We start from the raw sequence: 16,833 nt of genomic DNA on the forward strand, positions 1-16,833 counted from the left end.
TTGGTTGGTCAGGGTTATTGCACAATCACGGCGCAGTATGCCGTAGGGCGGACATTTGACTGATGGAGGTAGCCCGACGATCTACGCAGATGGCATTGTTCAGAATTAGATACAAAGCAGGTCGTATAACGATGGCCATGTTTTGTCGTGTTGTATTGGTGAGAAGAGAAAAGCTGTCGGTTATTGTGATGGGTTCGGTTTTCGCCAAGAGAACCCAAATGGCTGTCGTCATGCCCTCACCCAGCTTCTTTTCCAAACATCCGCCTTTAGCCCATGATACACACTCACAGGCGCGTCTGCAGTGCGCCAAATAGGTAGACCTGACAGCAATCGCTATTATCCCTTTGAATTTTAAAGCGCGCCAATTACATACACCCGTTTGGAAAGCCGTCGTTCGATAGCGCGCAGGGCGCGTCGCGGACACTACGACTTTAGGCGAACCAGAACCATTCATGGTCAACCACTGCGAGCAGACAGTCGCCGATAGAACCGGCTATCGCAATTACACCATGCACTATGACGGTACAAGACCCCTCATTACATTCTTTCCTACCCCACCAGGCGCCCTTGTCTCATGAGTTGTGCCTTTCGGTTCACTCACAAGCAAACCGGCAACTCTGATGTGGCCACTCAATGAGACACCGCGATCGATTTCGCTTCTCGGGGATCATGTCATAAGATCAGAAACAAGAGTCTACGAGGTTGAAAGGAACACCTGGGTGGATGCCTTACGAGAAGAACTTAACACTTTAACATTACAGAATGCGCCGACCCTACCGCCAGCTCGCGTTGCGCCCGATACAGCCCTTCCTCGTACCACCAATCCGTCTCGCATCGAGCTTGCACCCAAAGTCTCAACCGCAAACAGAGGAGGAACATACGCAGCAGTGTTTGGGTCTGGGCCGCAGACAAGGATGACCGGTCACAGCGTCAGTGATGACCGCCGATTTGGTATCTATCTTCCTAGTGCGACTGCGAGCGAGGATAACCTCGCACTGCATCGACTGGCGGCATCAACGCTTCACGTCTCAGAGGGGCGGGCCGCAAGTCTCCCACCTACTTCTCCAATGACAGTAGCGGCTTTGGACCAACGTACACGTCGACCGCGAAGATGCACACGTCGATACAAACATCCCCCCAACCACGATCCACCTCCAGAGTACGTCGTATTCGATCCTTATCCCTTTTTTGATGCCAAACCAAAACCCCGCCGTCGATCAACGATAGAAATCATCGAAACCTGCTGCAGGGACGGATTCAAGGCTACGACAGGCAAGGTCGGCAAGAGTGTGGTCAAACACATCGAAGACGCTAGCAAGATAGCCAAGGATGTACCTACTGCCTTCAAGGAAGCTCAGGTGAAATTGAATTTGAAAAGGGCCAAGGATAAAATACGATGGTTGGAGAAGCACCACTACCTGAGTGGGCAGGAGAGGTTGCTGACGCAGGAGCTCGTTGGCTGAGATGTTGGCAATGTCGAAGGACAAAACCTCCGACTGTGTTGTCAGCGTTAATGGAAACCTCATATTTTAGAAAAATATAAGCGGGGGTGTTGTAGTAGTGTTGGCAATATTATTTGATTGAGCCTTTGTGATGCCAATCCCAGCATCAGATTCACATTGTTGATTTGTTCGACGTACGTGCGGTCGTTTGGTTCGTACAGCACTCACAGCACTGCATCTCCTTCCATTAAAGACTTGAGACGGCGCTGTGTATCCACCGCTGAGCCGCGATATTAACGAGATGTCAAGCAGGGCTTCAATCACGGGTAGTTCGTCGCACCAATCACCGCTTCCTTCTGAAGCAAGGCACGAACTACGCGCTTTGATGATCACTCGCTCTGCGTCGTTTTGTTTGACAGGCTCGGACACGGAATCACTTTATCTAAAGGAAAGAACCGAGTGATGAGCTCATCTTTCAGCCTGCTACAAAGAACCGCCTCTGCAAGAGTGTTAAGACAAAATGCATTCAACATGTCTACATTGCCGCTAACATCGTATTTGTGTCTCTTTTTGTACTCTTGTAGTCTGCAGTGTAGTAGAGGATCTAGGTGCCAATTTGGCGGTTTCTCCAGCTATTCACAAGCAGTCGTTGTTTAGTAAAATAAGCATGTCAAATTAGTGTCTCTAGGCAACTGTAGACCGAATCAACTAGGTTGATTGTGAAGTACATGGCAAGAGGTGCCACGTCAACTTCAATCATTTTGACTACTTTTTATGTTACACGATAAACCAGACTTATCCTCTCGCTGAATGCTGTTTTTGCCTCCGCCACCGCCACTCCCAAAGCCAGAACACCAACCCCACAAACCAGAACCAGACGAGGCAAACTACTCGGTACCGGAACCTGAGGGTGAATCGTCCGAAGCAGGAAGAGGAACGTTTCCATCCGTAAGATGCCTACCTCCCGATATTTCCAGTTTTCTTGACGGGAGAGGGGACATGGTCAAGTCCAACTTATCTGGAAACCGCTTGTCAATTTGTTCAAGAGCCCAAATGGCGAACTTCCATTCATCGTCAAACTTGAGAGAAGACTTGAAAATCTGGCAGGCTTCGCACATCGCCTTCGGGCCGCCTGCTGCCTTACGCGAACTACCCTGATTTCCCGTTAGTATACGGTGCTCTTCCTGAAGAACAGACAAAAGATGAAATAGCTGACTTACTTTGAGCGCATTCAGAAATTCTTCCGGTACCTCGGGCTGGTTCTCGTCGATGTCCATAGCGTTCTCATCAATCTCCGTGGTGTTTTCGTCAACCTCCATACCGTTTTCTTCCAACTTCTTTCGAGCTCTGTACGCCATGTACGCCATATAAGCCTTGATCGCTGCTTGGAGCTCATCGGATCGAGGAATCGATGTATTAGGCGCAACGGTGCACTCGTTTCCTGGCTTCTTGTGGTCCCACAGCACACATGTCCACATGTTATCCCATGGTAGCAAGAAAAGCGTAGATATAGTGGGATCGAGGTCGATTTTGCTTAGATCATCATCGGTTGGAGTGACAACCGCAACCCGGTCGTCTGGTAATTGTTTGCACGCCTGCAACGCTTGAAAACTCAGGATGAGTGCATTGTCGTTCCAGGAAGACAGGTCTGCGAAATTTTCAATAGTTGCATTGAACGGGATGGTTGATTCAACGCCCATGAAGTCCACTGCTAATTCGAACTCTCGAACAAAGGACAGATTTCCGACGAGTGATGCTAGTCCTCGTTCAGGCGTTTTGCCAATCAGTCCTTCAACGCTGTAGTCGCCTGTTCTGTTAGTCCACTCGATATTGTTTGATGGTTCTAGAGACTCACCTCTCCTGGACATGGCCTGGTCCATCTCCTCACGCCAAATAGAGGTGTCGCTGGTTCGAGAGAGCCCTCCGTGCAGCATTGATTGGTGGAGAGCTAGCCAAGCAAGAAGGTCATGGTTCTCGGAAGTGCAGATCCCATGGTTGCCTAACATCTTGGTCGATGGTAGAGAGGTAGAGGTGATTAACAACCAATTCAGGAAATTATTAGTGGAGCGAAGAAGTTAAGAGGTTGTTGTAAGAAGCGTGGAAGCTGAGAGGTTGTTGTGAGTATTATAGCGTCTTATCTGGTCGCGCTAGCTGCAAGGTGAGAGACGTCTAGATCTGTTCATAGATGTGTATTACCTGAGGTATCGCTAGGCGCCGCTAATCAGGACGCATGACTATATCGGAGATGATTGGTAACTCAAGCCCGAAGTCTCCGTCACCTCAGCAATGCAGTGTTTGTAGCTTAGCGTTGAATCAAAAAAGGTGACGAGACTGCTGAGGAGATATTAACAGAACGATGGAACGAGTGTTTGAGAAATCTGGACCTTGCATGCAGATGGTGAAGCATTTTGTTGATTACAAAAGCAGTATCGATGTACTCCTAGCAATTTAAGTGACGGAGGAAAGTATAAAAGCCTGTCATGCAGATGACTATTTGCATCCTCGGTTTAGTTGCTAATACACGCAAGATACCCATAGGATCTACAGGTAAGTCACCAACGCCTATGAGGCTTAAGAAGTAGCCGAGTATGCATCACAGGTGCAAGAGTATGGAAGACTTATAATGACAGGCGGATAGCATTTATAAGAATAGTGCTGCAATCTGCCTGCACATACAAGATGGAAATGTTATGATTCAAAAAATCCGGAACATGCTTTTAGTGCCCAACTTCGGGACTCAAAATGATGAATGCAAAGATAACTCAGTAAGTATGAAATAAATGATCCCAGAAATCCAAAACATGCTCCTTGTGCCCAACCTTCGGACTTGAAATGATGAATGCAGAAGTAACTCAATATGTGTGAAATAGATGATCACAGGATTCCAAAGCATGCTCCTTGTGCACAACTCTTGGACTTAAGATGATGAATGCAGATGTAACTCGGAAAGCACAAGATAGAGCCGGTGCTCTACTCCTGTACGCTATAGTCGAAGGGGTTTGTCGCAAGACTCGCGGGCCTCAATGCGTAAGACGTTTTGTACTGCTGGGCGATATGGGTCTGCGTTTAGGTGGAGGCTTAGCAGACGCTCTATCTCGGTAAAGGAATGTCCCTGCAGCAAACGTATCATGTGATACGGATCATGTATTTGAGCGTAATCTCGATGCATGTCTTCGGCCGATAATGGACGCGGAGGGGTATATTCTGGAGGTAGAGGGGTATTCTTAAGCTGTGCTGTTGTGGCTCTTGTATCCTGCAGATGCGTTAATCAATGTCTCCAGTAGATCGGACAAATAATTCACCTTTTTGTTCAAGTCAAGAAGACCCAGATGTTCCAAACAACTGGCCCATGTCATTTCAAATGCTACCCTGTTGCTGGCGATTAGTGCTTGACAGAAGTGATCCCTTCTTCCCATAGTGGCCTTTGCGTATATGGCCTTTTTGAGAAGCTCTTCAGTGTTCACTTTAGGCAGTGCCCTGACTTGTTCCAGTATTCCATGGGCGCTCATCACCTTGTCGTCGAAGCCGTCTGCAGTCATTGGATGAGGGATGGGCGTGAGGTGGAACCACTTTGCTGCTAATTCGATATCATCGATATAGAACTCGTCGAAAGGCAATGGACAGAAGTCCATATCCTTCTCTCGCGCAAAGCTATCGCTCCTCTTTTTCGTTTTGATAAGTCCTGCAAGAGCTCCCTTAGGTCGAATGCCACACGATCTTAGTGCTTGACGGATTAGTAAATACATGGAGTGTTCCCATGGAAATACTGGAACGTGTGTCGTAGCGAGAAAGGCCAGCCACTCTTTAGCGTCGTATTTTGTTCTTACCAATGCCCTCAAGTCGGTCGATGTGGTGACAAGCAAATGCAGGTAGGGTGCCGTTTGGCTGATTTCTAGCATCTCCCTTGTGTCTTCGTGGTTTGCATCGTTCTTGTAATACTGCCATAGGGTTCGCCTCTTGTCATGCTTCATTACGAGGTATGTGGGTTTCTTCAATAGTTCGTCAATCTTTTCTCCTTCGGTGAATGGTGGCGTCTCCTTCATCGTCATCTCTAGAGTCTCTGTTGAGTATGTCACCTCTTTCATCTCAAAAGGCTGGTTCTCTTCAAGCTCCGGCGCCTGGGACATTGTAGCGTCTGCCAAGTGATGTACTAGGCTCGTGGGCGCGGGAGATGTGGATCACAAGGCTTGTCGGCGGAGAAGAGGTTGGTTACAAGGCTTGTCGGCGGGAGAGGCGGATTATGTGGCTCTAGAGCGTAGGAGAGGTCGATTATTAAGCTTGTAAGTGTGAGAGAGGTGGATCATCAAGCTTGTAAATGTGAGAGAGGTGGATTGTTAAGCTTGTAAATGTGGGAGAGGTGGATTGTTAAGCTTGTAGGTGGAGGAGAGGTGGATCGTAAGGTTTGTCGATGCGGGAGAGGTAAGATTATGAGGCTTGTGGTCACGGGAAAGGTGGAGTAAGAGACCCGCGGCTCCAGGGAGGTAAGATTTCTAAGTTCATACCTGGGTGCAGGTGAGGTGAGATTACAACGCTTGTAGGCGATGGAAAGGTGAGATTATAAGGTTTATGAGAGCGGGAGACGAGGAGTATGAGGCCGCGGCTCTGAGGATACGGACTTGGAGGCGTGAAGGTTCGTCTGAGATGGCTTGCAAGATGCTCAAGTTCCCTCGAACCCTACCTAGGGCCGGAGCCTACATTGTCACGTGTCATCGCGTTATCGCGTTGCCGCGTCATAACATGGTGTCGGGGGAGATTCATAGGTACACTGTACGTTCTCACAAAGTTCGCGAAGGCATTTGAGCGCCCCTAGGATATGATTTCCAATCAAAATACTTCAGGCGACACGGTATATGCATGCTGTGTATTTGTATAACTCGAATGATTTGATATAGCTGCCTTCGTAGTCTGGGAAACACGCCTCATCGCAAACCGCTAAGCCTGACACGCGACATTCTCACTGCACCAACAACTCTCCTCTCATGTTCCTAATCGTAGTAATGCTTAATACTTGTGACCCTTGACCACGATCTTACCGCCCTCACACTTGAGGCTGATCTCCTCCCCGAAAGTGTAGTAACCGTGTTGATCGGCTTCCGGGACGGGCTTTGGCTGTGGTGCTGGATGTGGCTTATCATCCTCCTCCTTCTCCGGCTGAGGGGCTGGGTATTCGGGCTGCGGCTTAGGAGGAGTGGGGTGCTCGGGCTTGGGAGGCGGGTGCTCGGGCTGCGGCTTGGGAGGAGCGGGATGCTCAGGTTGCGGCTTAGGAGGAACTGGATGTTCGGGCTTTGGGGGTGGATGTTCGGGCTTGGGAGGAGTTGGGTGCTCTGGCTTGGGGGGTTCTGGCTTGGGATGCTCCGGCTCTGGCTTGGGATGCTCTGGTTTTGGGGGCTCTGGCTTAGGATGCTCTGGCTTGGGTGGTTCTGGCTTTGGAGGTGGATGCTCTGGTTTGGGGGGCTCTGGCTTGGGGTGCTCCGGCTTGGGGTGCTCCGGCTTGGGGTGCTCCGGCTTTGGAGGTGGATGCTCTGGTTTCGGAGGCTCTGGCTTGGGATGCTCAGGTTCTGGCTTGGGTGGTTCTGGCTTAGGATGCTCTGGCTTAGGATGCTCTGGCTTAGGATGCTCTGGCTTAGGTGGTTCTGGCTTTGGAGGTGGATGCTCTGGTTTCGGAGGCTCTGGCTTGGGATGCTCAGGTTCTGGCTTAGGATGCTCTGGCTTAGGTGGTTCTGGCTTTGGAGGTGGATGTTCTGGCTTTGGAGGAGTCGGGTGCTCCGGCTTCGGGGGTGGATGCTCTGGTTGAGGCTTAGGTGGATGGGGCTTATAGCCACCGTCATCGTGTTCATCCTTATCTTCTTCTGGTTTGACTGGAGGGCCTGGCTGTGGCTTGTTGGGCTTGTAGCTTCCGTCGTCGTGCTCGTCCTTATCTCCATGTTCTTTGCCATCCCCTATAGGTTCGGGTACGTGAGGAACCTCCACCTTTGGAGGGATGCAGATCTTGCTATGGTCGTACTTGTCGCGTTGCTCACAGCACCTTTGATACTCCTCAGTGGCCTTTGCATCATCTCTACGGACGGCGATCGGCGTCGCTGCGGCAGTAAAGGCCAGAATGGCAACGACAGCAGCTTGAGTGAGACGCATGATCAAGATCGAGCAGTATTATTAACGATTGAGTATTTAGTGATCGAAGTTTGCTCGTGTAAACGAATGGTGGAATGCGGAGGACCGCAATTACCGACTTTGTTGTATGATCGATATCCGCTTGGTGGCCGATGTCGAGACAGTGCAGGTTATCTCTCTCATCTTTATACTTGAAGGATGCATTGTTTGAATCGTCCCTATTCCATTAACCCCTCTCTTCTTAGCTAGAAATATGCACAGTTACGTCTCAGAGTATTGAATTTTGGCTCCAGGACGCCCCACAGTCTTGGAGCGCAGCCAAAACACCGTCGTGGCACTCTAAACCTTGAGATACGCACACCAGGCCCTCTTCCTAGAGCTCGAAGCTAATGATATGAAGCCATGATTCGGTGTTGGACATCGTTAGCTGGTGTAGTGATAGAGCGAACATCGTGGTCGCTACGCAGGGAAATATTGCCCAGAGCTGCTTCATGGATCGGATTATACTCCAATGCGCTCAGAGAGGTCAGTTGCGAGAGAGATTCGAGAGTTTGCTGTGACGACTATGGCGGAATATTCGAGTTCTCGTATAATAGCCTTGGCTGGCTCTACCCGTTGGTCAAGACAACTGCAAACATCGCGATCGCGGGTGATCTGGTAGCACGGGAGGACATCTTCCAAGACGCCGTCGTGAAATCAAAAAGAAGGCTTTCTTGTACCGGATACGTCGGATGAAGATGGCGCAAACATGTGAGATGCTGAGAGGTTGGAGAGCGAAGCTCCTCAGCCGCGGACAAAGCGCCATCCGGGGTAGCGTCTTGGCGACGTGACACATCAAATTGCCGGACTGGGTCGGTACTGCTTCCCTTTCCATCGTCACGGTATCTAGACGATCACCTAGCGGTACATACTTCCGGTCCATCGGGTCGAAATATACAACTCCAACCCACAGTACAGGCTGAGCACGAGCTACCATCTGCACATATGAAGAATGTGAAATCTGCTCTAAATTACCTGGGTAGGCCACGACTACCCACGCCTGAGCGAAAGTGCAAGTAGCAACATTCGCAACAACCTTACCATAGGGGGATTCTGGCCTCGAACCCCGCACCACATCTTGACATTGAGCGCTGGCTCAAAGTCAATAGTCGGATACTAAACCCATAGATCGCCTTGGCTGCTCACATACCTAAGAGGCTAGTGCGTTGCCAACACGGACTTTATTTCGAGCCATCCAAATTTATATATGCCCTAGCTGTAGTGGATAATTCGATTGGCTCGACCCCTAAAGGAGATTGATATTGTATCCTTCCTATTCACGAAATGTTTGCCATGTGGTGGCGACTACTAGATTGGAGCTGAGAAGTCAAACCTTGTTACCTTCCTAGGGACCTATGGTAACAATGGATCATTTCACTAAGCGACATGTATCCGCGCTCAGATCTAGTCTCAGAGATGCCATCCGAGTTTGTCTATCGCAATATCACATTGCTGTTATATCGGCAGTGTCCAGTTGCGAGGTTAACATCTCTTTGTCGAAGCTGTGGTCGGCCTAGGAAATGAGGAGCTACTTGAGGCATACGTATTATCAAATCGAAAAACACTCTGGCTGGATACAGAACCAGGTATGGCGTAGGACGTCTGGATTTTCCAGGGATCCGTCTAGCGTTTGGCATAATGAACGCCAATTCTCACTAAGTTTTTGGAGTACATGCGCGTGGTGCACGCCAGTTGCGGGTAGATACCATGTTACTCTTCAGCCTATTGCATGTCTTCCCGGTGCCAACTTGTCTTGTATTCTGATACTACAAGGATCTAATTTCAGGCACATGCGTTGTATCGATACTCTATGTTAAGAAAAAAGCAATCCCAGAAGAGCAATTCGCTCCAACTCAGGCTGATGCCCAATACTCTGTATGAACTCTTGATAGGGCTAGTTGACTGATCGCGTAAATGAGTGAGCCTAGAGAGGGTCGCACTTAGGCGTAGATATGCAATGATTTGACATAAACTTGAGATGTACAGCCTGAGATACCCACAGTAGGTACTTGGCAAAGACTGGGATGTGCAATGACGTTCGTGCGGGGAAACTGACTTGTTACACTTGGTAGTCATGTTATACTAAGATGCTAAGCACAAGTGCAGTTTTGAGGGTCTTCTAGTCCTCCCATCAACCTGGAGAAATATGTAAAATGAGTTCATGGATAGGGAATCAAGAATGTCATACAGAGTAATTATCGCGTTATCGTCAGGCCCATTCGTATTAACCAGGTTTCCCCGTGTACGGGGTTGTGTCACCTTAAAAATGCGCAAAGAAAGCCTCTTTGATCTACATCATTCCCTGAGCTATAGGGCAAATTACCGCTTTTGCTTCTTCCCGTTAATTTGTACAATCTGAAATATCGACATGGTGTCAGTGACCTCGCATTGTAAGCGTCGTCGTTTGCAAAGATATAGGAGCGCGATGAGAAAGCTGAAAGACGCGAACTGGACCTTGAAATCGACATCATCGACGAACGCTAAGCCATAATTGAACCTAGAAGCGATGCACGCGAGCATGTACGACAGCGCGCTACTGCTGAGAGCGTAGTCGCCGCCTGTGAAGAAGAGAATCTCGAGCTGAAGCAAAAGCTTGATCTTATAAGCATGAAAAACGAGGCATTCGAAAAGAAGCTTCCAGCGCAGGATCAAGTAATTCACTGAATACAAGCAAGGCAGGATAGACAGAAGGGTTGAAGGCATGATTGAGATAAGCACAAAACTCACATATGTGCCGAATAGATCCCTGGGCACTGGATCAAGTCAAAATATAACTAATGGAGGATGCATCGGGGGGCAGCTTGAAGAGCATGTTGGATGCAATGATGGTGATGTTCAGAAGAAGTCGAAGGGTCGTTCTTTATTGGATGTGCTCCTTGTCGGTCAAGAGATGATGCTAGTCCTAGCCCTCTCAGAGTAAAGTAACGTGTGACTAATATACCCAATCATGCTATATATCATCACACACTAGATGTACCAAAGACAGTGTTGTTTTCAGAATTATCATTCATGCTATCTGGCATACACGCCATCGATCGCATGTTTCACGTTGATTTCCCATCGCCGTGCTCAATCGAACTATGCACTCGGTCCCTCTCTTCATGTTCTAACCCATCATTCCGAGGACAGGGACCGTAAAACTATGCCATGAGAGGAGAACGAACAAAGCTCGCATACATGATATAACCAAAATTCGTAGAACCGGGAACAGGAAATGAGTGATTAAAGAAACGCAAGAACGCCATCATGAAATATCTCATCCATCTCGTCACAGGGTGCGACTCTCACCAATCTTTCGCGAGTGACAATGGCTGTCATGTACCGCCAACCGTAGTTGTGTTTCTTAAGCCGCTTGGCTCGGGACCCTTCTTGTTTCGACGACCGAGTAATGTCGAGCTATCCATGTTGAGCTCAAATGCGCCCTTGTTCCTGACTTGGCGCTTCGCTGCGGCTGCAACAGCTGGAGAATGTTGGCCATATCCTCGCTCTTGCTGTCGTGGTGCCGATTGTTGCTGACGGGCCTGAGCTGCGGCGGATAGTGTGGTGGTGCGCATCTTCTGCTCCATACCAGTGACATCAGCACCTTGAGACTTGGGAAGCTTCGCTGGTGGATGTTGCGATGATGGGTCGTATGGGACAGATTCAGCAGTATACTCGTCATCGTCTTCACCCTCATCGAGGGCGTTCAACGAGTTCATGGCGTTGGCGCCACGGTAACCCTGCTTGAACTGCTTCTTCCTCTTGCCCTCCTCTTCCTGTCGATGTACAGCATAACTGACATCGAATACTTCTCGGAGGTTGACGGCACCAGGAGAGCGGAAGTCCATGCGACGAGCACCCGGTGACTCCAAGTGCGAGAAGTCTGGTTGCAGACGCTCCTTTTTGGCGGCAGGTGTAGCGAGGGGTGGTGCGTCGTAGGCAGAGTAGGTTGGCTCGTCGGCTTCACGTATCCATGGGTGGTTGAGGAACTGGTTGATGTCATATCGCTTTTCCGGGTCGACTGTCAGCAGATGGGAGACCAAGTCTTGCGCGGACTTAGAGATATCGTCCCACCAGGGTGAGAGGAAGGTGTACTGGCCACGAGCGACCTTCTCAGTGAGGGTTTGGATGGACTCGTCGTAGAACGGCGGGAAACCACAGAGAAGTGTGTAAAGCACACAACCCAACGCCCACATGTCGACACTCTTGGAGTAACGCTCATCCTTGACAATCTCAGGTGCAGTATAGCCGACAGTACCGCAAGGTGTCATGGTTTGCGTGTCCCAGATAACCTTGCTAAGGCCGAAGTCGGCAATCTTGATTAGGCCGATACCACCAGCGCCCTTGCCCTTGACGAACTCTCCCTCGTCAGCCTTGTCTTCATCGTCTGGTCCCCTTGGCTTTGGGTTGCGTGTGGGGATGAATGGTGTGGGATAGAACAAGAGGTTCTCAGGCTTAATATCTCTGTGATATGACGTCAGTGAGAATGCTTGGCATCGTGACAAAAAATACGAACCGATGGACAACACCTGCTTCCTCGTGCAGGTACTGCAGAGCCTTGGCCACCTGGATGATGGTGTGACGGGAAAGGTCCTCGGAGAAGTACGTTAGACGGACGATTTGATGGAACAGTTCGCCTCCTGGGCACAGCTCGAGCACGATGTAGTAGTACTGCCGCGATTCGGAAAAGTCGATAAGTTTGACGATGTTGGGATGGTCTAGTTGGCGCATAATCTGTACTTCCTTGAGGATGTTCGCTCTCTATAGGGCAGTTAGTGTCTGCCCTTGCAAGCCCAGTCGTGATGGGGTGGAGGATGCTCAGAGTCGAGCATCGGGGGTAAGATTATCGCACCTCGGCTGCTTTGGGCGTCTTGAAGTCCGGATGCACATGCTTGTCCTACACCGGCCTCGCGTTGGTAACGTCCAAAAACACCCGACTGTTCAACGTGATGGGGAAAACAACAAGGGAATGTGCAGGGAAGGGCAGGGATAGGGTAGTACTAACCTGCTGTGAGTTCATTTCGAACTTACGGACGACCTTGATGGCTACTTCATCCCATTGACCAGTCGTGTCTCGTGCGCGATATACGTTGCTAAAGGCGCCGTCGCCCATCTTTTCGAGCAGCGTCCATCGCTCAAGTCCGGGATATCTAGGCAACTTGCCCTTGGCCTCGCGCTCCTCGGCGACGATGCGCTCGAGTACTGATGGGTCAACGCCCGCGTTCTTGGCAGCGGCCTGCTTCTTCTGGTCCTTGGCAGCTGCGTGCGCAGCGGCATCACCTGCTTGGGCGGCAATATTGCGGTTATCTCCAGCGCCAGCGCCGACGGAGAAGTCACCATGGGGAGCAGCATGGTTCTGAAGCGGCTTGTGGTCCATTACGGGCTCTGAGATGCCATGGTGTACCGGGTCCGGGTGCTGATTGTACCGTTGATGTTGAGACTGAGCGTGCACATTGGAGACATTGGTCGTGGGCTCCGCGTTCTGGCGGGCCTGCTTTCCATGTCGCAGGAAGTTCTTAAAATTCTGTATCGCGGCCATGTTTAGTGTCTGGTTTGGGGGGTAGAAAGTTGAATTACAAAGCCGCTATCAGTAGCGGGGTCGAAGAGGCTGCGATGGTACAAAGTAGAGGAAACAAACGGGTGCAGCCGTTTCTTGGGGCAGAGAATAGACCAGCGGTAGTGCGACAGAAATGCTCGTGCAGTGAGGGGGGAATTCAAGGAAGAGACTTGGTTGGAAAGAAGGTCATGCATGGACGAGGAGGAGTGAAGCCGGAACAAGAGAGGAGCGACGTTGCGTCATTGGTGCACGGACTTCATGACGATGCAGGCTACATCATCGCCAAACAAGCTGCACCACGCGCACACGAAATGATAGGCGTGGCGCCTCGAGGAGCTTCTAGCATTTGCAGTGTAGAGGAGAAAATATATCGTACCTCGATTACTGGGAGGCCCATCTTCTTGGTGCGTCCGCCTCGTGGAGAGGTGTTTTTGGACTGCATGTAGAGATTGGGATCTCGATGGTAGCCCTGGAGTGCTTCGTTCGTGCCCTACCGCCTGGTGGAGGTATGACGCTCGTATTGCGATTCCGCGTCCCGTCTGGGAGGGAGATCTTACGGCTTCCGCTAGCTTGGGCAAGGGTTTGATTCGAGGGTGAAAGGGAGCACCGTTCCTGGAGCCTGACCTGCTCAGCGGAAGGATCCGATCTCGATGATGGTTGGGGGCGGCGTGTGAGTCGTGATATGGCAAGACAGGCGCGCGATGGGGATGGGCAAGTTCGGCGGTATAATGTAGTAGCAAGAGGAGGAAGAGGAAGAAGCCTATGTACCCTTTGAAAGCGTTTTGCGCAAAGTCATATTATTTGTCTTTTGCTTGGACAAGGCGACTGCGCTACCTCCGCGCGAATACTCTTCAGCAATAGTGGCACACGCTGACGCCCGCGGAATCTCCGGCAGCCTCCTCCCAGTTCCCAGTAGACTCGCAAAGTCGAGCCTGGCACCATCTAGAGGCTGAGAGGCTCGCTAGGGACGCTGCCGCCGACGCCACGCTGCATGCAAACCTCATTACGACCTTGGAAGAGGGTCCCCAGACGGCCTGAAAAGCGCCCAATGACCGCATATAAGACCAAGGCAGCACCCATGATGCTTTGTGGGTAGCAACTATGGCAATCTCCCATGCATGCGTCCTCCCAGCGCCCGCAATTCTAATTTCTCCCTCTGAGCAGTGCAACGGCCTAGCAACCTGCAGGGTCCAATTAGCGCAGCGGATCCGTTACGTCACCGTCTAGTGGGGAACGTTCATTGAAGACGTCAATCTTCGCCCTCTTGACATTCTGGGCTGAAACATATCCGCCGCTTACGGCGTCTTCGCATATTGGCCATGACCCATTTGCAGATCGCATTGGGCAGGCCACGAGACCTCTTACATAGATACATCCAGTATGTCGCTTTAGTGTCGGTCCAATGCCACGGCCTCGCGCATGAAATTCGGACCGTCCATCTATCATTGCGCGTGCTTTCTGCGTGATATGCAGGGTTGCGAGCGGAGCCGACATGGACATTCGGCAGCAAAGTCCCCGTCAGAATTTGGGCTGCAATGAATCTGATCTAGCAACCAAGAGACCCTTTCCCACACCATCCTCGTGGCAATCATCTGGACCCTCGATGACATGACTAACCCGGCGGTTCCGTCAACGAAAACCGCCGCTCTAGCCTCATATTCCTCGAAGCCTAGAACAGCAAATATGCTGGGTTGAAATATAACTCAACAAGCCATGTTTGTTCAGTCAAGTAGGTGCTGAGAACAATCCTACGCGTTCAATGTCACTAGCGAGCCGATAGCCGTACAAAGCCAGGGAGCGGCTCGGAAGGGACAACATGCCGCACTTAGCAGCAGCTTCCACTCAACATTAATAGAGTTCATGCAACATCTATTGAACCAAACCTTTCGACACGTGAGTCAGCCCGCATAGCAAGACAACTTGCGAATGCAGAATTGAGGGACATAGTGCTCGTTACTAGAGCGATGTTAGATGACGCTAGAGGTTTTCAGCACATTTTCAAAAAAAAATCTCAAGTTCTACAAGTCGTCCTAGTGGCTACCTGCTCATTCCATTGTTTACCGTAGTTCTCACTTGAATACTCTTTTGAGTAATAAAGAATGAACACATTAGACATACAGAAATCGTAAGTCTGACATCAATTAACTATCGGTGACTACTACTGCTACTACTATAGTGCTTCACACCTTTCACACGCACAGTCAAACCCCCACGTCTTCTTTAACCTCAACAGTCTCTTACCACGACTCAGCTTCCTCTCCTCCCCGCTAAGATATGTAATGCACAGTTCCTCTCCTTTCCCGATGTTTCTCCCAGCTTTGAAATACCACGTCTTGCCATTCCTATTCTTCTCAATGTTCGGCCCGCACGAATGGTTGAAGTAGCTTGCCGCGGGCCAGCAACCGTATCCGAAGAACTCTGAGCCGTCATCTTCCAGGGAGCGAATACCGAAGGAGTTGTGCGAGTCGCGGGACGAGAGCGTGATTAGCGTCTCTGCCGTTACAAGTGGTAGGAGCGGTAGGGGAAGGATCGCAAGCAGGTGTAAGTAGGTTCTTATAAACGCGCCGAGATCGTCGGAGCTGTGGTAAGGAGTCTTGTCGTCTGCGAGTGCCTCCAGGCGTTCCCATTGCTCGGGATGAAGGTATCGCCATACCAGGCCACTCACACAAAAGCTCATCACATCAGGTGTAATGTTAGCTTGTAGTGCTTTTGACAAAGCCTTCTTGTGCTGCTTTGTGATTGGAGCCACATCCTCCTTGTCCGGTATAGCTTGTTCGCTTACCCGTGCGGCCCGTATCAGCGCTGCCTGCGCAGCAACATTCTCCCACGCCTGCTGGATCTCCTTGACCTTTGGTCGTGGTAGGTCGGCATCCACCATGTCGCTATCCTCCTTGCTCCGCTTTCTTACTAAAGCCTCGACGGCCGTCCACGCTTGAACACCAATCTCGCCGTTCTCTTCTCGCCATTTGTCCTGGCATGCCTTCGAGCAGAATGCGAACCCCACCGTCTTGTCTCGTATATCCAGATCCCGCCCGTACTCGTATCCAAAACACTGTCCACATACTTCGCGTCGATATTCGCGGAGGAGGACGTTGAGGGTCAGATCTTCTGAGCGCCACACGAGTGTGCCCTCTGGGATGTCTTGACTAGCGAAAACGGCGCGGCCGGCGGTCGGTGTGTGTCGGACTTGGAAGAGAGAGGAGATCGGCGCGCCCGCTGGCAGATCCTTGGGTGTATCGGGCGGATGTATCGAAGAGGCTGATGAAGGGCGTGAGACACTGAAGACCGAGTCACTGGCTACAGGAACAGACGAGTCGCTTTCGGGGGCGTCCATTGCAGCGGTATCGATGAATTAGTAGCACACACACACAAGCGGACTGGCGGGTGAATGAATCGGCGCTCCGCTCAGGAGTCAAAAAGCAATCGTATCCCGCGGAGTATGCGGTGAACAACTATGCCCCTCGGTGTCTAGCAAAGGGCCAGGCAATGGATGGCAAACTGTCGCGCGGATTGTGGGTCAATTTCGTATGTCACGTATACTTATGCCAGAGTTGAATGATCGGAGGAATGCCATTGTGGGTATAGGTACGTGGGTTGTGGGTACGTTATCGTGACTGTTGATCGACAGAAGGCGAGAGATTTTGTGACGGTTGTGCCTGGCCAGACTTCAGACTAGACTGTACAGGGGCGCCGTGCTTAGCGCAC

General features: G+C 50.6%; 7 protein-coding genes across 8 annotated transcripts; 1 reads left to right on the plus strand and 6 right to left on the minus strand.

Moving 5' to 3' along the window:
• Positions 1–620: 620 nt before the first annotated feature.
• AA0111_g9901 (hypothetical protein) lies at positions 621–1,463 on the plus strand (the record flags this gene model as incomplete). The annotated part of the gene is made up of 1 exon (XM_028656512.1): positions 621–1,463. The coding sequence occupies one exon, from the start codon at positions 621–623 to the stop codon at positions 1,461–1,463; it is 843 nt and encodes a 280-aa protein (XP_028502567.1).
• Positions 1,464–2,329: 866 nt separating this feature from the next.
• AA0111_g9902 (hypothetical protein) lies at positions 2,330–3,448 on the minus strand (the record flags this gene model as incomplete). Its single annotated transcript, XM_028656513.1, has 3 exons — positions 2,330–2,596; positions 2,663–3,249; positions 3,298–3,448. 3 exons carry the CDS (start codon positions 3,446–3,448, stop codon positions 2,330–2,332), a joined length of 1,005 nt encoding a protein of 334 aa, XP_028502568.1.
• Positions 3,449–4,666: 1,218 nt separating this feature from the next.
• On the minus strand, positions 4,667–5,569 carry AA0111_g9903 (hypothetical protein; the record flags this gene model as incomplete). The annotated part of the gene is made up of 1 exon (XM_028656514.1): positions 4,667–5,569. One exon carries the CDS (start codon positions 5,567–5,569, stop codon positions 4,667–4,669), a length of 903 nt encoding a protein of 300 aa, XP_028502569.1.
• An 874-nt stretch (positions 5,570–6,443) lies between these two features.
• Positions 6,444–7,574, minus strand: AA0111_g9904 (hypothetical protein; the record flags this gene model as incomplete). The annotated part of the gene is made up of 1 exon (XM_028656515.1): positions 6,444–7,574. The coding sequence occupies one exon, from the start codon at positions 7,572–7,574 to the stop codon at positions 6,444–6,446; it is 1,131 nt and encodes a 376-aa protein (XP_028502485.1).
• A 3,332-nt stretch (positions 7,575–10,906) lies between these two features.
• Positions 10,907–13,570, minus strand: AA0111_g9905 (Serine/threonine-protein kinase srk1; the record flags this gene model as incomplete). Of its 2 annotated transcripts, XM_028656517.1 has the most annotated exons (5): positions 10,907–12,035; positions 12,088–12,332; positions 12,424–12,428; positions 12,603–13,095; positions 13,505–13,570. In XM_028656517.1, the coding sequence occupies 5 exons, from the start codon at positions 13,568–13,570 to the stop codon at positions 10,907–10,909; spliced, it is 1,938 nt and encodes a 645-aa protein (XP_028502487.1). The 2 variants fall into 2 exon arrangements, with proteins under 2 accessions (XP_028502487.1, XP_028502486.1); XM_028656516.1 differs by lacking the exon at positions 12,424–12,428 and having other exon boundaries at positions 12,577–13,095.
• A 409-nt stretch (positions 13,571–13,979) lies between these two features.
• Positions 13,980–14,132, minus strand: AA0111_g9906 (hypothetical protein; the record flags this gene model as incomplete). The annotated part of the gene is made up of 1 exon (XM_028656518.1): positions 13,980–14,132. One exon carries the CDS (start codon positions 14,130–14,132, stop codon positions 13,980–13,982), a length of 153 nt encoding a protein of 50 aa, XP_028502570.1.
• Positions 14,133–15,298: 1,166 nt separating this feature from the next.
• On the minus strand, positions 15,299–16,462 carry AA0111_g9907 (hypothetical protein; the record flags this gene model as incomplete). Its single annotated transcript, XM_028656519.1, has 1 exon — positions 15,299–16,462. The coding sequence occupies one exon, from the start codon at positions 16,460–16,462 to the stop codon at positions 15,299–15,301; it is 1,164 nt and encodes a 387-aa protein (XP_028502571.1).
• Positions 16,463–16,833: the final 371 nt, after the last annotated feature.

Source organism: Alternaria arborescens, assembly GCF_004154835.1.
Source record: "Alternaria arborescens strain FERA 675 chromosome Unknown contig_30, whole genome shotgun sequence".
Classification (NCBI taxonomy): Eukaryota; Fungi; Ascomycota; class Dothideomycetes; order Pleosporales; family Pleosporaceae; genus Alternaria; species Alternaria arborescens.